Raw genomic sequence first — 19162 nt, 5'->3', positions numbered from 1 at the left:
TCTGAAAGTGCGCTCTGCTGCGCAGCCCGCGCTGTGATGTAAAGACAAAACCTAAACGGTGCCAAAGCCGACTTTATTTTCCAGCGTCTTCTGCGCAGACCCTATAAATATCGCTGCTTTATGTAGTCTGCCACGTTTGGCTTTTCGTATATTACTATGCTTGCGTTGAGCATTCGGAGCACAGACTCTGGGTATATGCGGTGGTTTTTTGTATACCCGCTGAAAATGTATGTGATGTTTGTATACTTGCTGGCTGCTGTTTTCAGGCTGTCGACGGTGCACACGCCGACTGTCCACAGGTCGTTTGTCAGCTTGCTGAAGGCCTGTATGCCATTGGACGTGGACATGCAGAGAGGGTCCTTTTCAAACGAGAAGTTATCTATCAGCGACATTTTCTGGTACTCCTGCACGTATTGGCTTTCCTCCTCCGCGCTGCCAACCACAATTATTATTCTGTCTTTTTTTCTGCTTCTGGCCTCTTTAATTTTTTCGTAAACCAGCAGCTTGGTCATCTCTTTCGCCTCCCTGTGCGCTGCGTTTGGTATCTCTTCTATTGTTATTCGCTCGGGCCGCCTAAACTGGATCTTCCGCGTTATGCACTCCGCCATGTCGGCGTCTTCGTCTTCTGCAGGGCCTGCATACTCTATTTTGTACCCTGCTATTTTTTCCAGCGAGCTGTCCACAATCCAAAGCTCGTGGTCCGAGTATGCCCGCACAGGGATCACCTCGGTGCGCCCGGAGAAAATGTCTTTGCTGGAAAGAGGGGTTACTTTGGCCACCTGGTCCAGGCTGTGCGTCATGTAGCAGTCTCTTTCTTTGTCAACCTTGATTATTTTTATAAGCGCTTTCTTTTGCCGTACGAGTATGTATCCAGTGAACGGCCTCTCAAACAAGAGCGAGTGCTTGTTGGCCACCAGGTCCATCTCAATAAGCTCTGTCTTTGCCCTCTTCATCACCTTTTTCCGCAAACAAAGAGACTGGTACGCCTTTTCGTACGCCTTTTTGCAGAGGAAGTACTCTGCCAGGCCATTTGTTAGCCGGTCGATGTTCTCCAGAATGTACCGCTGGTCTATTGCCAGCGAATGGCCTTTTATTTTCCGGCCTTGCACGTGCTTTTCAATCAAAAGCTGCACTTTTTTTTCAACGGTGAGCTCCTCCTGGTCGGAGTATATGCCCAGCGCTTTTCGGTCCTCGCTGCGGACCATAATGTTTCGGTACTCGTCGGTGGCTGTCAAGTAGGTGATGGTGCAGGCCTTTTCGCCCTGGTTGTTCCACTCGACAAGCGTGGACTCTGTCAGAAAGTAGTGGCTGATGACTCTCCCCAGGTCTGTCATTATGCAGGCGCCGCCAGCGCTTTCCTGTCGGATCAGGCTCAGCTCTTTGAGCCGCTCAAAAGACAGAAGCACATAGTCGGATATAACCCCGTTCAGCTGGTGCGGCAGGATTCCATACTTGACCGGAGACCGGCACATTCGAATGTACAGAAACGTGGTTTTGAACCAGCGGACTGCATCCGCCTGGCTTTTTATGTTTCTCAGGTATATCTCTGCGGACAGCTTTTCTGGGAGGGTCTTTAAAAGGCCGCTTTCAATCGGGTCTTCCACCCGCAGCATTTTCACATACTTTGGCAGAGCAACGTGGTCTGTTATCAAAATGCCCTCTGCCTGCGTGTCGTACTGCGGCCTTCCTGCTCTACCAAACATCTGCTGTATGTTTAGAATGTCCACGTCCACTGTGCCGCCCTTTTCCGCGGAGTACATCTCGGTGCCAAAAACCACCACGGTCCGGGCAGGAAGATTTACTCCCCAGGCGAGTGTGGACGTGCTCACCAGCACCTTTATCTTTTTTTCTCGAAAGCCGCGCTCTGCGAATGCGCGAATGCTCCTGGGCAGGCCTGCGTTGTGTATAAACATCCCTCTCGAGTACAGCTCCTTCATTTCCCCCGACACACCTGCATCTTCTGCCTCTTTCACCCGCTCCTCGTCGGGCTCAATGTCCTCGGTGAGGAGGGTTGCTATGGAAAGCGTGCTTCCTCGGGTGTGCACAAACACTATCACCTGGTGCCCCTCGCACAGAACCCTTTCCACCCGCTCCTTCAGGACATAGACCATCTTCTCCTTCTTGTCCATTCTCCGGACGAAGTTGTTTGCGCTTACGTCCACGACCTTCCGCGTGCCTATTACGGAGTAGGTGATTGGAACAGGCCTGTCCCCGGGCCCAAATACGTGCATGTGCCTGGGGCTGACCCCCAAAAAGCCTGCCACGTCTGCAGGGTTTGGGAGCGTTGCAGATATCCCCACCATGCGAACAGGGCGCTGCGTTCTTTCCGACGACATTTTGAGCCGGCTGACAATAGCCTCGATTGTCGGGCCCCGGGTGTCGTTGAGTATATGTATTTCGTCAAAAATAATAAGGGAGGTGTTCTTCAGAAGATACGATGAGATTTTGCGTATAGACACGTCGTACTTTTCCGGAGTGCACACCAGCACTGTGCTTTTTGTGAGCTCTTCTCGAGTCAGCTCCATGTCTCCCGTGTACTCGCTCACCAAGCAAGGCAGCCTGTGCCGGAGCTTTTCTGTTATCTCCGAGGCCAGCGCCTTCATGGGCGCAATGTATATTATTTTGTTGTCGGTGCAATTCGGCTTTCTCTCAAGCTGCCTCACTATAGACAAAAGCGCCACGTCCGTCTTACCTGCGCCCGTCGGGGCACACACAAGCACGTTCTCTGCGCTGCCGTATACGCTGCCAAAAACCAGAGACTGCACGTGGTTGAAGTGCGTGTAGTGCGCGCTGAAAATGCGCCTGTGCCTGGGGGAAATCGCGTCCACAGACACCTTTTCTGCGTGCGCTGTGGGCGCAGGCGACTCCAAAATGTACTCGTCGTAGTACTCCGTTGTGTTCCGCTTGAGCTTGGGCGCCAGAATTCTGTCCAGCTTCTCTTCCACGTTGAACACCTGGTATCCTATGCGGGGGGGCCTCTCCTGTTTCCCCTGCTTTTCGTGCAGGGCAAGGAGCTCTATGATATCGTCTATTGAGTCTTCCCCCAGCAAGTCCAATAGGTCTTCTTGCGGATTGGATGATTTCAGAGCCTGTTTGATCAGTGTTTCAGACTCTTTATTGGTCATTCCCAACCGCTTGCTGAGCGTGGCTGTAATATTTTGCATGGTGATGTAAAAACATAAAAATGCATTTTTATGGTTGGCCAGCTGCGCAGGGAGGCCCATCCCATCAACGCCCAGCGCCCACTGATTGCGTGTGTGCAATCAGAAAATAAGTATAAATAGGCAGCAAGAGTTCTAAAGTATAATGAGAATCTCAAGAACTTTATTATTCATAGCAGCATTTGTAGCAATACTTTCAATCGTCAGAGCCGCCTCCAACCCAAACCCAAACGCCGCCGTTAAAAAGGCCGGAAAATCCGCTGGAAAACAGGGCATGGACTGCAAAGACGGTGATTGCGAATGCGCCGACGGAAAGTGCGATGGAGAAAACTGCAAGTGCGAGAACTGCCCAGCCAAGAAGGACGGCGCAAAGAGCCACAGCCACAACGGGGCGCCATGCACCGACCCTAACTGCAAAGGAGAAAACTGCACTGACCCCAACTGCAAGTGCGAGAACTGCCCAGCCAAGAAGGACGGCGCAAAGGGCCACAGCCACAACGGGGTGCCATGCACCGACCCTAACTGTAAAGGAGAAAACTGCACCGATCCCAACTGCAAGAGCGAGAGCTGCCAGGCATCCAAGTAAGCCCATGCTTTGCACTGAAAGCAGGAGGGCTGCACAGCACAGATTTGTACTTTAAATAAAGACAAAGTTGAAAAATTGTTTTTTTATATAGCCCATTGAAGGGATTTTTTAGGCAGTTATTCCTCAACGGAGTGCGCTGTGCTTTCTGCCTGGATCCGCTCTGCGTTTTGCAGGGCCCACCGCAGAATGCGTCTTCACGGTTTCACGCTGCTTCTGTGCATATTCTAGGGCGTGCTTTTTAGAAGGTGGCAAGCCTCGCATGCAAACTTCGCTGGATGCACTCTGAAGCACATTTGTGCTAGAAAGATGTGCGAAACGTGGACAAAGCGCCATAAGTAGCTTTGCCCGGCGTGCCCATTTTGCAAAAAGTGCCAGGTATAGCCTGGACATGCCTAGTTGTTCTGTAAAGTGGGCTTATACTGCAAATAAATAAAAACACATACAGAAAAAATTAATGATAAGTTCTGTAGAAGCAAGAGAAGCTGTGAGTGTGGCTTGGAAGCCTTGCCGGATGGCCCGGATGCTTTGTTCGTTGCCTTTTGCTTGCAAAACCGGAAGCAGCGCCTTTGTCTTGATTCTTTTCCAGTTCGTGTGTGTTTCAAGAGCACTGCAAAGCGAAGCAATGCTGGCTCGCCACGAAAGCACAGAGCACGGCATTTTTACGCTCAGAACGAACATAGGCCGCCAGGCAAGCATTATTCCGGAGCTTCTATACGGCGAAACGCCCTTCACGCAGAGGGCTCGGCTGTTTTTCCCCAAAATAACAATAAAAATCTCTGCACAGACACACAGCCCAAGCTCGCGCAAGGAAAGCTCTGAGACAGGCTTGCCCAGCAGTGAGAAAGTTGTGCGCCAGGACAGAAACGCAGTGCCTGAAGAGTACAGGCGCGAGTATCATAGGGTTCTGGTGAAGTTGTTTCCTTCTGCAAACAAGACACTGTCGATTGAGAGCGGCCGCACGGACTCTTTCACAAATTTTCTGCTCGCAGACTCTGTTAGGGAGCACGCGCACTACATCATTGCCACGCTTTTTCTGCTGAGCGAGGGCGTGCCTGTGCCCATTCAGTGCACCGCTGATGAAATTTTTCTGCCGAAAAAAAGCAGCAGCGGCGAGTTTTTTCGGGTCTGCACGCGAACGTGGGTGTACAGCGAAAGAAAAAAGAGGCTCATCAAGGTTCAGCAGAAAGAAGCCGCAGAAATTATACAGTTTTTCCAGACGTATGGGTGCGAGGAGGAGCTGCCCAAAACCAAAGAGAGCTTTGAGACGGGCTCTTTTATGGACAGCCCGCAGTTCCTTGTGCAGTCGTACATGTTTGAGCTCTGGAAGGCGCCTGAGGACCTAATAAAGTCCAACACCTGTGTCTACAACATCCTAATGGACTTGTCTCAGGCAGAAAAGAGGCAGCGCACATTCGACGAGCCCACTCTTTTGGACCGCGTGTTCAAAAAGTGCTTTATTACTGTAAGCGAAAAAAAGAAGCAGCAGCCCAGCTCGGAAGACGCCGCGTCTTCTAGCAGAAACCAGAGCCTGGGCGAGCAGGCGCCTGCCGAGGATGAGAGTGACCACTTCATTGACTATCTGATAGAGCACCGCAATAGTTTACAGGAGCCCACGCCAGAAGAAACATTGGACGCGCCCATGATTAGGCAAAAGGTTTCCAAGGCTGTCCGAGACATGCTTACAAATGACCCGAAAAACATAAACAGCTTTCTAATGATCAAAGACATACACAGCGACTTCAACTACAAAAAAATGCTTGTTGCGTATCTAGCCATCCACGCATACGAGAAAAACATGCAGCTGCACCCAGCGCATCCAACCGTGTTGTTTATTTCAAGCATGCTAGACAGCGTTTCTCTGGACGTGCCCAAAACCCGAAACCAAATCATGCATGCTCTTATCATAATGCACGACGTTGAGGTTCTGTACTCAGGCATTCATATAGGGAGCTATGCCCGCGCAGAAATGTTAAACGACCGTGCTGCGCGAATGCAGACATACTACTACATGCTGGACTCGGGCTGCCCGGCAGCCTTTGTGAAATACATGCACGAGTACTGCGCGCTGTGCCTGTCCGAAGGAAAAGACGTGTTTCTTGACAGCGCCCCGCAGTTCAGTGAGCGCACACTGCCCATGGTTTTCCAGCTTCTTTTCCAGAGCCGCAGCGTGGAGCATGCCAAAGCCCTGGCTAAGGTGCTGCAAAAGGGTGGAGAAGGCGGGAGGCGCCTGGAAAAATCTCTAGGCCTAGCATGGTTTGCCTTTGCGTGCAGTGATTCTTCGGTTCCGGCGCAGCTTCTTGTAGACATATACCGCAGCGTAGTTTTTTCTGGGCAGGAAAAGTGCACGCTCTGCTGCTCTTTGTGCGCACCATACGCTTCTGCCGCTTTGGAAAGAATGGAGGAGCAGAAGGCCAGCCTCTGCCCAGGCCGCGCCGAAAACGCGCAGGGTTTGCAGGGCGAAAAATATGCCCGCATAAAGGCCTTTTTTTCGGCCGTTCTGCCAGAGCCCGCCCAATAGACAGCAGGGAATAGCCCGTGCCTTTCAGACAGGCGCGCGGGGCGCTCTAGCCTTCTGTTGCGCTTTGATTCTCCAAAAGTGCGCGCGAGCGCGCGTGTTGGGTCTCTACTGCAGAAAATACTAAATAAAAGACTCTTCAAATATAAAGCTCTGGAAGCTTTGTAAAGGTGTGCCGTATGCTTTCTGTGCATGGCAGAGCGGCCAAGAAGCGCACCATTAAAAAACTCGTTTTTTCGGAGGAGGCGGGTTTGGCGCCAAGGCGCAGGCCTGCATCTTAAGAAAACCGATTTTTATTTTCACCATGAGAATACAGAGCTTTTTTTGCGGACTTGCGCTGCCTTTTGCCTATGCAAGGCTTTCGCTGCTGCAAATCGAAAAAACACAAAGTGCCACTGTGCTGGCAGAAAACTGTGCCTTGCTGAAAATAAATCCAGAGGGCCCGCTTAACCTGATGCGCGGATACCTCTATCAGCGGATGGGGCTTGTGCAAAACAAAAGGATGTTTTCGCCCGAAATAGACACTGCGTACAGCTTGAGGCACAGCAGCCTGGGCGAGCAGGCGAAAGAGCCGTATGTTTACTCAAGAAGCGCTGTGGCGGACCGCGCCCGTCTGCTGGGCGCAGAAGGCGGCGGCCCAGAGGCTGCGCGAGAAAACGAACAGTACTTTATGGAGTACCACCGGATGCTTATTCTTATGTTTCCCTCTGCCTCTGGAGAGCTTTCCATTGAGGCTGGGCGGCCGAATGCATTTACCCGGTTTCTGCGCGCTCCGGCGGTGGAGAAGCACGCGCACCAGGTCCTTGCAGCGCTTCTTCTTTTGAGCGAGGGCATAGACGTGCCCGTCTGCATCTCCGGAAAAAACTTGGTGCTGAAAAAAAAGGGGGGAAAGGCCATCTTTTGCCTAAGCATGCTGACCCCAGCCCAAAGCTCAAAGCCTGGAAAAGCCCTCCTTGTGTGGCAGAAGGAAGCTGCAGAGGTCATAATGTTTTTTCTAAAGCACAAAAATGTGGTAAAAACCCCGCACACGATGGAGAGCTTTCTTTCAGGAGAGTTTTTGGACAGCGCGCAGTTTTTGATACAGGCATACATTTTTGAGTTTTTAGACAGCGTTGAGAGCGCGAAAAAGCTGTTTGCGTCTGTGTATGAAATACTGGGCGCGGCAGTGGGCTTTCCTGAGGCCCACGCAGAAAAAGCAGAGAGCGCGCTTTTTGTGCCTGCCCAGCAGTGTTTTGAGGCAATGCAGCTCTCGCCCTGGCTAAAAAGAGTGCAGATTGTTGTAGAAAAGTATGGATGCTTTCCGTTTGCAAGCTCCTGCCACCTGCCGGGGTATGTACAAATTCCGCCGTGCATACGCGTCCAATCGCACGAAAATGCAGCTTGCGAGCTCTACGAGGACACGACCAAAACCTTCAGCAACTGCGTGGAGGTTGGGCTCTATGCGCTGTTCTGCTGCCTTACATACAACCCCGACCCGCACGAGTACACTCTGGCCAAGCTTCCCGGTGCCACGGATGGCCTTAAAGCTTTTTTCACAAAGCACGCCGCGCCCGTGGAGTGTGTCAGCTTGGAGCTGCACCGAGCATGGAACCAGGTGGTTTCCAACCTTTCGTGCGGCCGGGTTGCATACAAAAGACAAGACCGAAACGAGCTCCGGACAGGGCTGCTAAACATTCTGCTGGCGCTGGCGGAGATAACCGGCAGGCTTGGTGCGGAGGAGGAAACAATTGCTGCGTTTATGGAGGAGGTCAGCGGCCCGGGGGAACCTAGTAAAGCGTTTTACGCAAGGGTGGGCGCGTATGCGGCCAATTTTCTGCTGTCTCTTTCCGCATCCGAGGAAATGGACATATGGCTTAGAGACGGGAGAAGAGGCGTGCGAAGCGACGGAAAGCACGATGTTTATGGGGATATTGTGCTTAAAACAACGCAAAACGGAAACGCCCAGGGGATAGTTTTTGAGCTGAAAGAGGGGCACACCAGCATAAAAATGCTGGCAAAAAGCGCGTCTATCTCCTTCGAAGGCGTGCAGGAGCTCGAGCATATAAAAGACAAATGCGCGCGCACTCCGGGCTTTACCCGATGCCTGCTTGCACACTACATAGCGCAGTGTCTGGATATGGCCAGAAGTCAAGAAGAGCTTTGCATAAACGGCATAAAACGCGCAGCCCAAAACATGGCAACGAACAGCTTCTCCAGCATACGGGAGGTTATGCTGCTAAGAAAAATCCAGCACGTAGACCAAAAAAGAGCAGTTGTTGAGCTGCTTCTTATGCAGGCAACTGCCGAGGGGATAGAGCTGGCCAAAGGGCATCCGATTCTATGCTTTGTTTCCAACATAATAGGAAGCACTCCCCTGGCGGACACAAGAACGCAGTACAGCATTCTAAGAATTCCGGCATGCACAGGCGTGCTGAAAAAACATCTTCCCCGGATAAGTCTGCAAAGGCAAAGATACATTGAGATTTTTAAGACTTCGCGCTCGCTTCAGGACATGGAGTATCTCGAAAAGTCGAAGTACGCGCTTTTTACTATAGAAACCCTCCGCGCATACCCTCGCGAGACAGATGAGGTGCTCTCTTGCAGCAAAGATCTCAACATTGGATACCGAGTGGAGAACTTGTTCAACGTTCTGTTTGCATGCAACAGCATGGTGTATGCTAGAAAGCTGGCGCAGCTTCTGCAGGAAGAGAACAGCGCGCAGGCAAGCCTGCTAAAGCACACGCTAGACCTTGTCTGGTTCGGCTTGGCGTGTGTGAGAAAAAAAGAATACGCAGACCTAATCAAGGAGCTGTATGACGAACTTTCACCAAACTGTATGTACGACCGGGCGCATGACGCCATTAAGTACTTTAGCAAGCCAGAGGAAGTGTGTGCGGTCGTGGAAGGAATGAAAAAAAGTATGCATCTTGACCAGAGCAGTGACAAGCTTAGAATGGTTTTTAGTGTATTTAAACCCCCCTGCAATGTTCGGTTTGTCTGGGGTATCGACTAGAATAAAATACATGCCTATGCGCATATTTTCTCGTTTTTTTCGGAAATAAAAACAGAAGCTGCCGGGTACGTTTGGGCTACAGCAAGGCTGGGCGTAGATTTGAGCTTGCAGGAAAAAATGAAGTACTCCTCGTGGCCAGAATCTGAATCGGCATCATGTGCACGAATCAGAGCAATGTTTTTCAAATCAAATTGATATGGATGGCCATTTAAAGACAATTTTTGAAAATGCATGTAAATGAAAATGCGCATAGTTGTAAAAAAAAGCTTAGCAGTGCATGGAGCCATGCTTCTACTCGGCCTTTCTCGGGAGGTCTGTGGATCCCATCTAAACGCACCAGTTTTGAAAGAGCTATTGGATGTGTCTCCAGATGGAGGCTTTCCTACGGGCCCGAGTGGCGATTCCATGGGGGATGGAGCTTTTGTGGCAGCCCATAAACGCAATCCTGCGCTTCCAAGCAGCAGCGGGACGCCCGAAAACAGAAACGCATTGTATATGGAGGGAGGCGGCATAAATCAGCCTTCTACCTCGAAAAATGCAGTTGTACACGATCAAGAAGCGCAGCGGCTGGGCCTGCTTGCGAACACCTTTTTATACACGTGCCCACCGGCAACAAGTGACAGCGTCTCCAGGAAGCGCAGCGCCTCCGGAAATGTCGTTGGCAGAAATCCTTTGCCACAAAACAGTGCCCCAAGCCACCCACCCGAAAGAAAAGACCCCGCGCACATGCCTGCAAGCCATGCATGCGTGCCTCCGTACACAAGTGCAGACTATCAAAAACCCAATGCTTTGTATGGAAACATGCACAGCACCGCCAATAATGCAGGGACAAGCCAGCAGCGGTTGGTCGCGAACATGGAACACGCCAGAACATACACAGTGGCGGGGGCCAGTGGGCATCAGAATAAATACGCTCCTGCGCACGCCTCGGCGCCTGCGAACAATATAGTTCCTTTCAGAGATGCCTGTTTTAGGCACATTTGCACTATGTCAAAGTCCGGCGCCTATATGGAGATTCATCCAAGCGCATATCTCTCAGACCAAAGTCTTGCTCGGCAAGGCCATCCCGCAAGCATGGAAATCAGCAAGGTTTTTACATGCTGCTTAGAGCCTTCTACTATAAGCCAAGTCAGATTGAACGCCTTGAGATGTGTTGTGTCTTCCAAGCCCGGGTGCAGCATATGGTGCTTTTTTTTAAAGTATTTTTCTCTTGCGCAGTGCGGGTGCGCAGAAAGAGATGTCCAGATTATGGGCAAAAGAGACTTTTTTTTCTCGGGCCATATGAAAGGGCATCGGGGCTATTACCCGAATCTGCTGAATGACATACATGCATACATAGAAGAAAACTCGCCCGACGAGTATGTCAGCATTATGGACCCGAAGCGAGTAACACAGCGCGTCAAAAAAAATGCGCTGGGAAACTTATATGGGTATCCGCCCATAATGACCGAAAACACTTCCAGGGTTATTAATCGTATTGGGTGCAATTTGGCGCGCCTAAATGGCTTTATGTTTTGCATGCGCATACCCGAAGTTCTGGACGACTTCCTGCGCATGGACAGCGAAACTTTTGAGCTAAGCCTGCACTATATGTGCATCTGCTGCGCGGAAAGGTACAGAGAAAGCCCAAAACTCAAAAGGGCTGTTGAAATACTGAGAGCCTTATACAGCGCAGTCAGAAACTGGAAACTCGAGCCAGAAAAGGCTTTTCCGCATGTGGAGTCAGAAATCGAACCAAAGGAGTTGTGGGGAAGCGCAGAAGCTTCGAGCATCGAAGACATAGAACCTGCGTATCGGGAGGCATATAATGCAATTTCGCTCTTTTACAAATTCAGCCTGTGGACATACTATTCAGACGCCAGCAATGGCGCAATAAAAACCCAGCGCAGGTTTCTGGGGAAGCGTGCAGTGTCCCGCGCGCCCTACTTGAAAAGCAAAATTGTTATTTTAGACGAGGGGAAGCGCCATTTTCATGTTGTGCAAGAGGAGAGCAAGATTGTGTACAACCGCTGGGAAGCATGCACTCCCGAACTCCACATTCATGTGCACTTTGTGGACAACTATGCCCAGAAATACAGGCTTGTGTGCATGCCGGGGCGCATTCTGCAGAACAAGTGGACGCCTCTGCACAGTATATCGAAGGTGTGTGAGTATCTGCATTTAATGCACAACACGCTGGCTGGAAATGTGTATCCGCTGAGCTACAACACAAGCACGAAAAAATGGGGCTTGGTGTCTGGCAGCGATCTGCAAATGACCGTCAACGACTTGGACGAGCAGGGGCGCGCTGTGGTTTTCTACTACCTTCGGGAGACCATTGACTCCGGCCAATTCACGTTTTCGGTGTTTGACAGCTCGGACGACGTGCAGGGCCGCATAAAAATCCCGCTGTTTCTGTCGCCCTTGATGCGATCTGCGCTGCTTCTGACGCCGTATGCCCACAAGGGGCTTGTGCCGCACCAAATAGTGCCATTACGCGACTTTGTAGATGGCAATGTTGAGCCGTCTGTGTACTTCTATCCTGGCGACCCACCAGAGGGCAATTGCGCTCAAACAGACGAGCAAGCATATACATACACGCATATTAGAGGCATGTACAACAATCTGTACATGTACAGTCCCGCAGCCTCGCCCCGCTGCTGGGAAATGTGTGTTAGCCAAACAGAAGACCCAACCACCCGCGCGATAACTGTGTGCTGGTATGCAATAGTGCGCGAAAACAAAGAAACATATTCGCAGTTTATTTTCCGACAGGCCGATGGCTCTACCCCGGCAGAACAGCACAAAAGCATAGCCGACCAAATTGAAAACATCAAAAGATACTATGCGCTTAAATGCGAAAACGTATGCATGTCTATCGTTTGCGTATCCAAAAACAAAGCCAAAGAAGGCGCTGGCGTACTTGCGGCAAGCGAGTGCCAGGATTGCCTGTATATCCCCGGCCAGTGCCTACTGCTTATTCGAGGCGTAAGGAAGTTCAATCATGAGCTCCGCATTCACAACCTGCTTCTTTCGCTATTTTTCAGAAAGCACAAGATTTAAGACCCGAGTAAGAACAGCCCCGGGAAACACTTCAGGAATAACGGAAGCCAGCAAACGGCGCCTTTTAACAGACCGGGCGTCTGGAAGCAACTGCAGGGACGGCCTGTGCTATTTTACGAAGGCGGAATGCAATTCAGATGCCCGCGCACAGCCTCTGCCTGCATTGCCCACGATTTCCTGGCGCCCGGGCATATAGCCCTGTGCTTTTGCTATGTAGGCAGGCGTGTTGGCCGCTGCCCGATATCTTTGCGTGCGCCAAAATAAAAAGCTTTCCCCAGCCGAGGGCCAAAGCCAGAAACATCTGCACAAATGGCAGCGGCCGTCTAGAAAATCAAGACAATAAATGAAAGATCCCATTTTCCACAAGCCCGTGCACTGCCTGCGGCACCCAGTAGCAATGGCGCTAGCAAAATCTATTGTTTTTAACGCGCATAGTGTGCCAAAAAGGCGGCTCTATGTGTCTATCCCATGCGCGCTGTTTGTGGCCAGCCTTTTTATCCAGTTGGCCGCCGTGTTTTCTCAAAAGCAGGCCATAACCCGAATGCCAAGATAAAATTTTATTGAATTTTCCCATGCAAAATTATTGGCAGCAGTGGCTTTAAAGGCCAGCTATGCAGTGCGAGCTGCAGCCAATAATAACCCACCATCTTTTTGATTTTTTCTCTATATATGCACTTATATGTATACTATCTTATGCAGAAACGCCGAGAAAAGAGAGACTGTGCGCTTGCCGCAGGCATTGCATGCCAAGAAAAAAGAAGCATTCGCAACCGCCGCCGCATTTTATTTTACACCGGGCTTGTGCTGATTTTGCTCGCGCTGGTAGGCTTTGTATTGTGCGTTAAACACAAAAAAGACGACCGTTCAGGGAAGGGCGCGGATGACGACAGTGCTTCCATAGACACGCCATGCTCGGGCCGGCCGGATGCATAGGCCTGGCCGCCGCTATCCGAGTTTTCGCCCCGATTGCACGGTGCTTTATTCAGATATATACGGACTTATGCATTTTAATAAAAGTAACTTGTCATTGTTGATTTGCGCGTGCTTGCCAACATGCCTCCGGCGAGACAATTGTAGAGTGTGAGGCGCTCCTGCGGCCTGCAAGACAAGCACGCTTCATGGCACGCTGCCAGCGCACTCAACCTACACAGGGGATGGGCCGGGGCGAGCGGCCTTCCACCCGGGAGCAGCTACAGCAGAATTCTCTGCAAGCCTGCACATGTGCGTTTCATTAAGCAAACCCCTGGCACCATGCCGCGCTGTGGGGCTCTGTCCACCCATAAAGATGTCTTGCTGTTTGGTGCTGGCACAGCTATTCTTCACGCTTTTTTGACATCACTTTGATGTGCGCGTCTAGCTAATAAAAGCAGCGATTCTCTGTTTGTTTCCACATAAGCCCGTGCAAATTTACGTTTATGCTTAGCAATAAAGACGAACTTCCATCGTGCTGTTTCTGGGGATTTGTATGTGCTGTGCGTCCAGTGGCTCAGCCACTCACTGGAGGCTCAATACGGCTGGGAAAGACGTGGGAAAAAAGAGCATGGAAAGGCTAAAATTCAAATTTCTCGGCAAATTAAAGGTCGCATGGGGGCTATAACCCGAATTCGTGGCTAAGCATTGCTTTAATAGCCCGATGCAATCTATATTGAGTTCTTCTTCTCACACCTACACCCGCTTTTTGCTTTCAAATCGGCCCCATGTGCAGCATTGAGAATGCGCGAAGAAAAACACAAATAAAAATCCCAACACATATGCTTTTAAAATACTATTCATTTTCCAAAAGAGAAGATTTTTATGTGCTAGAAAGACGTTTTCGCTCGAAACAGGCCGCGCTGCGAGCGCGTGCTGCAGCAGGCCTAAAACAGTGGGCCGCTATGTGGCGCCGCAGCATGCAGGGAGACACGCCGGCGCTGCGGGTTTGCAGCCGCTTTTACGCTAGATAGAAAGAGGACACCAAAAATCGCGCTGGGAGATTCCGTGTACGCACATAAAGGCGCGCGCTGGTGCCTGGCATGTTATCATCTATCACAAAAACAAACACAAAAGCCAAAAACTAAAAATATTTTACAGGGTTATGGAAGAAAATAAAACAGGAACAGATAAGGTAGCTTTGAAACTTGAGGAAATGAAGAAGGGCCTGGCAGAGTGTGCGGTTCCCCGCAGTCTTCTTGAAAATCCGTACGAGATTGCCGAGTTTCTTACACAGAAGATGGTTGGCTATGCGCGCGCAGACAGCCTGAGCCTCACCGAAAATGAGCTGACTTTTGCGCTAGAGCAGACAAACCGCCTTTTGTTTGATGAAGTTCTAGAGATGGCGCACGCCATGCCCGGCAGCCGCCCGGGGAAGGAGAGCATATTTCAGTACATAGAGCGGCACATTGAGGAAATATACTGTGTGGCTAGGCAAGAAGCCTCTGACAAAAAAGCCAGAACGTGCACAACGCAGACATCCCAGATGGCCTGGATAGAGGCGCACACCAAGGAAGCCGAGGAGCAGATTCGGGAAGAGGCGCCGGGGATTCTTGTAAGCAAGATGTCTGTGCTGATTGCCGATGCAGAGCTGAAGGCTCTTCTGGCGTATAAGCGCCTGCAGAAAGAGCATGGTCTGATAGACACCGAAAGCGAGCGCGAAAGCAAAGCAGACATCGAGGTTGTGGGGGGTTTTCTGAGCGTTTTTCTTCAGGAGCTGGGCGAGCTCATTGCAGAGCGCAAAAAGCAGAGGTCGCGCAAGAAAAAGTGTGCAAGCGGTAGAAACATGTGCCAGGGGGGCTATGAAGCCCGCGCTGGCGTGTCTAGGAGAAAAGAGGCATGCTGGATAGGCCAGCTGGCCGCGGGGGAGAAGCCTGTGTGCGAATTTCGGACGCGGCTTGAAGAGATAGGCGCCGAGATGGGTGCGTGCATAGAAGAGAGAGCCCGGGTCTTTTCGGATGTAGAGGCCGAGCGCGCTGAGCTGGAAGAGCTGGAGGCCGAGCGGAAAGAGCAAAACGAGCTGGAAAAGGACGAGAGCGTGCGGATAGCAAGTCTGCTGAAAATGCTGCAGAGAGAGAGCGCCCGTGTGCAGGAGCGAAAGGCCGGCATAAAACTAGGGTACGCGGGCCTGGAAAGCGCCCGGGGGCGCAAAGGGCAAGCCAGGCAGGAGAGTGTGGCCGCGCAGGTGCACCAAGAGGTTCTGCAGAAGCAAGAAAAAGAGATGCTGCAGAGGCATTGGCAGGCGCAGGAGCTGGTTGTGCGGATTCAGCGCGAGCGGCAGAAAAGACGGGACGAGGATCAGAGGAAGATAGACCATCAGAGGGAAGCGCTGCATGAGCAGGAAAGCGCTGCCTGTGCGAGAGCTGCTGTTCTGGAGCAGAGAATGCAGGCACTGGCAGAGGAGAGAAAGCACGCTATGGATCCTCAGGACCGAAGGCGCGAGGAGAACCTAAACGAGCTTAGAGAGAGCGCGCGGCTTTCCAGAATGATAAAAAGCCATCAGCTTCGCGTGGAAAAAGCGGGCGCGTGGAAGGGCATGCTCTTGGGAATCGGCCTAGAGCAAGCAGCACAAGAAAGCCAGGAGGCGCTGGGCCGGCTGATAGAAGAAAAGCAGCGCGTTGACACGAAAATAAAGGCGTACGAAAGAAGGGAGCTGATTGTGGCAGAGGTTGCGCGCCTTCGAGACGACAAGGAAGCGCTGGGCAAAGTTGTCCAGGTGCACATAAAGACCATTGAATGCCTGGGCCTGCACATACAGCAGGCAAAGAAAAGAAGTGCGCGCGCCAAGCGGCTTTCGGACGAAAGGCTGGCTGTTCAAGACGCACTGGCGCGCCTGCAGAAGAAAATGCAGCATGTCTGCTGCCTGCTGGCAAGCGCAGAACAGGCCCTCATGGCAAGCGGGGTATAGGGCCAAATGCCAGCGGCTTTGCCTTGGAGTTGCCCAAAAGTAAATGCTTTTTGTGTGCATTTTTCTTGGTCGCTGTGTTAAACTTTAACTGCTGCTCTGTGGTGGCGGCGGCCTATGAACGCGTGCTTTTCTGCCAAATGCATGCCGGGTGCGCCCGGGCCTCGTTTCCGGCCAGATCTCTAAGCAAGGCAGGCGCTGCACCAGAGGAGCATCAAAAAGATGGGCCAATTTTTACATTTATTGTGCAATCAATTTGATTGGTAACACGAAATTGGGTTGTGTGAATGCCGTGCTATGCTGCCAAAAGTGTGGTCTAAGCATAGAAAAGCAGATTGCATCTTTATGACAGAAAGCCCAGCAGACATGGTGTGCTTGGAGGCTTCCTGTGTGCATTTTTAGTTGTTTTCGGGCAGTCAGCGTGTTTAATTTCCTACGCAGGCCTCAAAAAGAATATAGGAGGAGAGGTGCCAAAAGAAAGCAATGCTCTACCGAAAAAACGGCGTGGGGTTAGGCGATGGAAAATCCAGTATCCGCAAAGAATACACCTGCGGCGCAGAATTGGCAGTCCGGGCGGGCAGAGCTCAAATCCAAGCTGCAGCGGAAGAATCCTGGCTTGTCCTGGTGCAGCCCCAAGGCACGTCCGAAATAAAGGGCTTTACAAACTTTTCTTGAGCAAGAAAAAGCTCTAAGTGCATGTATTGTGTTTGCGCTGTTTTTCTGGAGTAGCGTCTGGACATAGAGGCATTCGGGTTTCCAACCTTTCATCCGGGCTGCTAGAAAAACATGCTCAGCCGGAGCTGCAGCATGGCATAAATGCAACGCACTGTAACCTGAACCCGAATAAATGTCTTTCTGCGCTTTTTCTTCGGGCGGATGCAGCTTCAGAAGCGTTTGGAGGCTTTTCTGCCAAGCGCATCCCTGCTCCTCGCCCGAGCAAAAAGTGCAGCACTCTGTGTTCCTACGCGGTCCCATCGCAGTACTATCAAAGCTGGCACGCGCTTAACTTCAGAGATCGATTTGTTGTCTACACGCATTTTGGGGCCAGAAGGAGCAATTATATACTTTGTGAGAGAATTTCTTAAGCAGAATACAGCAGAGCACGTCCGCTCGTTCTGTGCGATTTTGTGCGAGGAGGCGCAAAGCTACAAAGCGCATATGAAAGGGAAGCTTCGGGGAATCAAGCCCGAGTTTGACAAGCAGATGGAGTCATTGAGAAACACATGGCTTCTTTGGTTCCTTAAGCATGCCATCTTGAAAGACCCGGGCCAAACCCAGCTTATCCACGAGCTGTACAGTCTTGTTCCTTCAAAGCTGCAGCTGAGCCATCCAATTTCCTACTTCGGCAGGCTTTTCGAAAGGTACGAGCCCCGGGTGCTGGAGTGCTTTATCAATAATTCGGAGACTCTTTTGAAGGCCGGCGGGCGGGAAAAGTTTGCTGTTTTGTGCGAAGCTTTCACGTCGGACTGCTGGTTTTAGTTACCTGCCCTAGAAAAGCGTGCTGATGTTTTTTCGGTGCGTGCAGAGTGCAGTGCAGGAGCTGCCTTTGCGAAGCTTCCGAAGATGGGCGTGCGCAGAGGAGGTTTTGATGGTGGAGAGCAGCGTGCCCGAAGGGACATTAATGTTTTGCAAAATAAACGCTTTTTAAAGATACATGTTCCATGCCAAAGGCTGGATGCTTGCAGCTGGGCATTCGCTGTGGCAGGATTGGCAGCGCAACAAAACAGCGGCAAAGTGTGCTGTGTCTGTTCGAGCAGGCTGGGCGCGAGTAGAAGGCAGTGTTTCGCGTGGGCATCCCCCATGGCAGCTAATTAATGGAAAAAGAGGAAAAAGAAAGTTTGCTGCACATTCTTCATGCAGGCAAAGCAAATTTAAAGGAAAAGAGGCCCGAAGACTGAAATCCAATCGAGAGAAGTTTTATTTTTGCTTTGCAGGGCCGGAAGGAAAGGAAGCCTCCAAATGGAAAGGCTTTTAGAATTCGGGCGATTCTAATTGTTTGGCACAAGTTGTATAAAAGCGCATGCGTATATACTGCTAAGAGCAAGCGGCAATCCAGCGCATACAAGCATTTCTCTAGCCGGCGGACCGTGCAATTTGGCCGTACTCGCATGCGCAGCGGCTATCTCTTCTGGTCTATGGAATACTGGAGTATGCCCTGCATGCCTTTGAACACCTCTTCTCCGCTAGGCATCTCCAGCAGGGCACTCTGGTACGTGTTCAGAGCCTCCAGAATCACGGCGGCTGCTTGGCTTTTGATAGAAAACACGTATTTGTTGCGATTGTATGCCTGTATCGACCTTGGCACAACCCTGCTGCCCAGAGCAAGCACCAGCTCGTGCGGGGTGCTATCATCTTGCAAGCTGGCGAAGAACACGAAGAGGTCGAAGACCACCTTGGCGTCCAGTGCCCTCTCCCGGTCTTTCTCCTCCACATCCATAATAAGCGCGCGAATTTCGTCTGTGTGGCGTGTTGACTTGTCTGCAAGCAAAACAGGAAACATGCTAGAGATGGTGTTAAAGCTTTTTAATTGTAAACACCCGAAAAGAGACTCGCGCGCCTGCTTTTTGTACTCTCTAAAGTACTTCATAATGGCGTTTGCTGTGGGTGCGCAGTTGTCTCCGGTGTAGCTCCCTATTTTGATGATAGTGCCTGTGCTTTTATAGAGTATAGAAGTTGTTTTCTTTGACAGGGCGATTCTTGGAAAAAGGCCGCGCAACATGTCCAGAAAGACTATGTGCTGCATCCCATTGTATTGCGTTACGGAGTCATCCAGCGGAAGGCTGCCGAGCAGATTCGAGAGGAGGCGCACGCCCGGATGCTCCTGGGCGAACTCGATGCCTTTTGCTGCTGCATACAAGGTGAAGTGCTCGGAGAATTCTTGTATCTGTTTGCTTCTCAAGGCGTTCCCGAGCAAGAAAAGCTGGTTTGGGTGCGCAGAGGCTCCATCGACAGCCAAGCGCTCTATGAACCCCCGAGTGTCTTCAGTAAGTTT

At 51.1% G+C, this 19162-nt stretch overlaps 8 protein-coding genes across 8 annotated transcripts; 6 read left to right on the top strand and 2 right to left on the bottom strand.

Moving 5' to 3' along the window:
- Positions 1-101: 101 nt before the first annotated feature.
- Positions 102-3164, bottom strand: NEMAJ01_1958 (activating signal cointegrator complex subunit 3; the record flags this gene model as incomplete). The annotated part of the gene is made up of 1 exon (XM_047915796.1): positions 102-3164. One exon carries the CDS (start codon positions 3162-3164, stop codon positions 102-104), a length of 3063 nt encoding a protein of 1020 aa, XP_047771753.1.
- A 142-nt stretch (positions 3165-3306) lies between these two features.
- NEMAJ01_1957 (uncharacterized protein) lies at positions 3307-3747 on the top strand (the record flags this gene model as incomplete). Its single annotated transcript, XM_047915795.1, has 1 exon — positions 3307-3747. The coding sequence occupies one exon, from the start codon at positions 3307-3309 to the stop codon at positions 3745-3747; it is 441 nt and encodes a 146-aa protein (XP_047771752.1).
- Positions 3748-4201: 454 nt separating this feature from the next.
- Positions 4202-6265, top strand: NEMAJ01_1956 (uncharacterized protein; the record flags this gene model as incomplete). Its single annotated transcript, XM_047915794.1, has 1 exon — positions 4202-6265. One exon carries the CDS (start codon positions 4202-4204, stop codon positions 6263-6265), a length of 2064 nt encoding a protein of 687 aa, XP_047771751.1.
- Positions 6266-6566: 301 nt separating this feature from the next.
- Positions 6567-9254, top strand: NEMAJ01_1955 (uncharacterized protein; the record flags this gene model as incomplete). The annotated part of the gene is made up of 1 exon (XM_047915793.1): positions 6567-9254. One exon carries the CDS (start codon positions 6567-6569, stop codon positions 9252-9254), a length of 2688 nt encoding a protein of 895 aa, XP_047771750.1.
- A 237-nt stretch (positions 9255-9491) lies between these two features.
- NEMAJ01_1954 (uncharacterized protein) lies at positions 9492-12296 on the top strand (the record flags this gene model as incomplete). The annotated part of the gene is made up of 1 exon (XM_047915792.1): positions 9492-12296. The coding sequence occupies one exon, from the start codon at positions 9492-9494 to the stop codon at positions 12294-12296; it is 2805 nt and encodes a 934-aa protein (XP_047771749.1).
- Positions 12297-14370: 2074 nt separating this feature from the next.
- Positions 14371-16173, top strand: NEMAJ01_1953 (uncharacterized protein; the record flags this gene model as incomplete). The annotated part of the gene is made up of 1 exon (XM_047915791.1): positions 14371-16173. One exon carries the CDS (start codon positions 14371-14373, stop codon positions 16171-16173), a length of 1803 nt encoding a protein of 600 aa, XP_047771748.1.
- An 873-nt stretch (positions 16174-17046) lies between these two features.
- Positions 17047-17649, top strand: NEMAJ01_1952 (uncharacterized protein; the record flags this gene model as incomplete). Its single annotated transcript, XM_047915790.1, has 1 exon — positions 17047-17649. The coding sequence occupies one exon, from the start codon at positions 17047-17049 to the stop codon at positions 17647-17649; it is 603 nt and encodes a 200-aa protein (XP_047771747.1).
- Positions 17650-18289: 640 nt separating this feature from the next.
- On the bottom strand, positions 18290-19162 carry NEMAJ01_1951 (uncharacterized protein; the record flags this gene model as incomplete). Its single annotated transcript, XM_047915789.1, has 1 exon — positions 18290-19162. A coding segment is annotated over one exon (873 nt), but the record flags the coding sequence as incomplete, so codon positions are not given.

This window comes from Nematocida major (assembly GCF_021653875.1).
Source record: "Nematocida major strain JUm2507 chromosome Unknown 2399, whole genome shotgun sequence".
In the NCBI taxonomy this organism is placed as follows: domain Eukaryota; kingdom Fungi; phylum Microsporidia; genus Nematocida; species Nematocida major.
The sequence above is the reverse complement of the archived record's forward strand: the minus strand, read 5'-3'. Positions and strand labels throughout refer to the sequence as shown.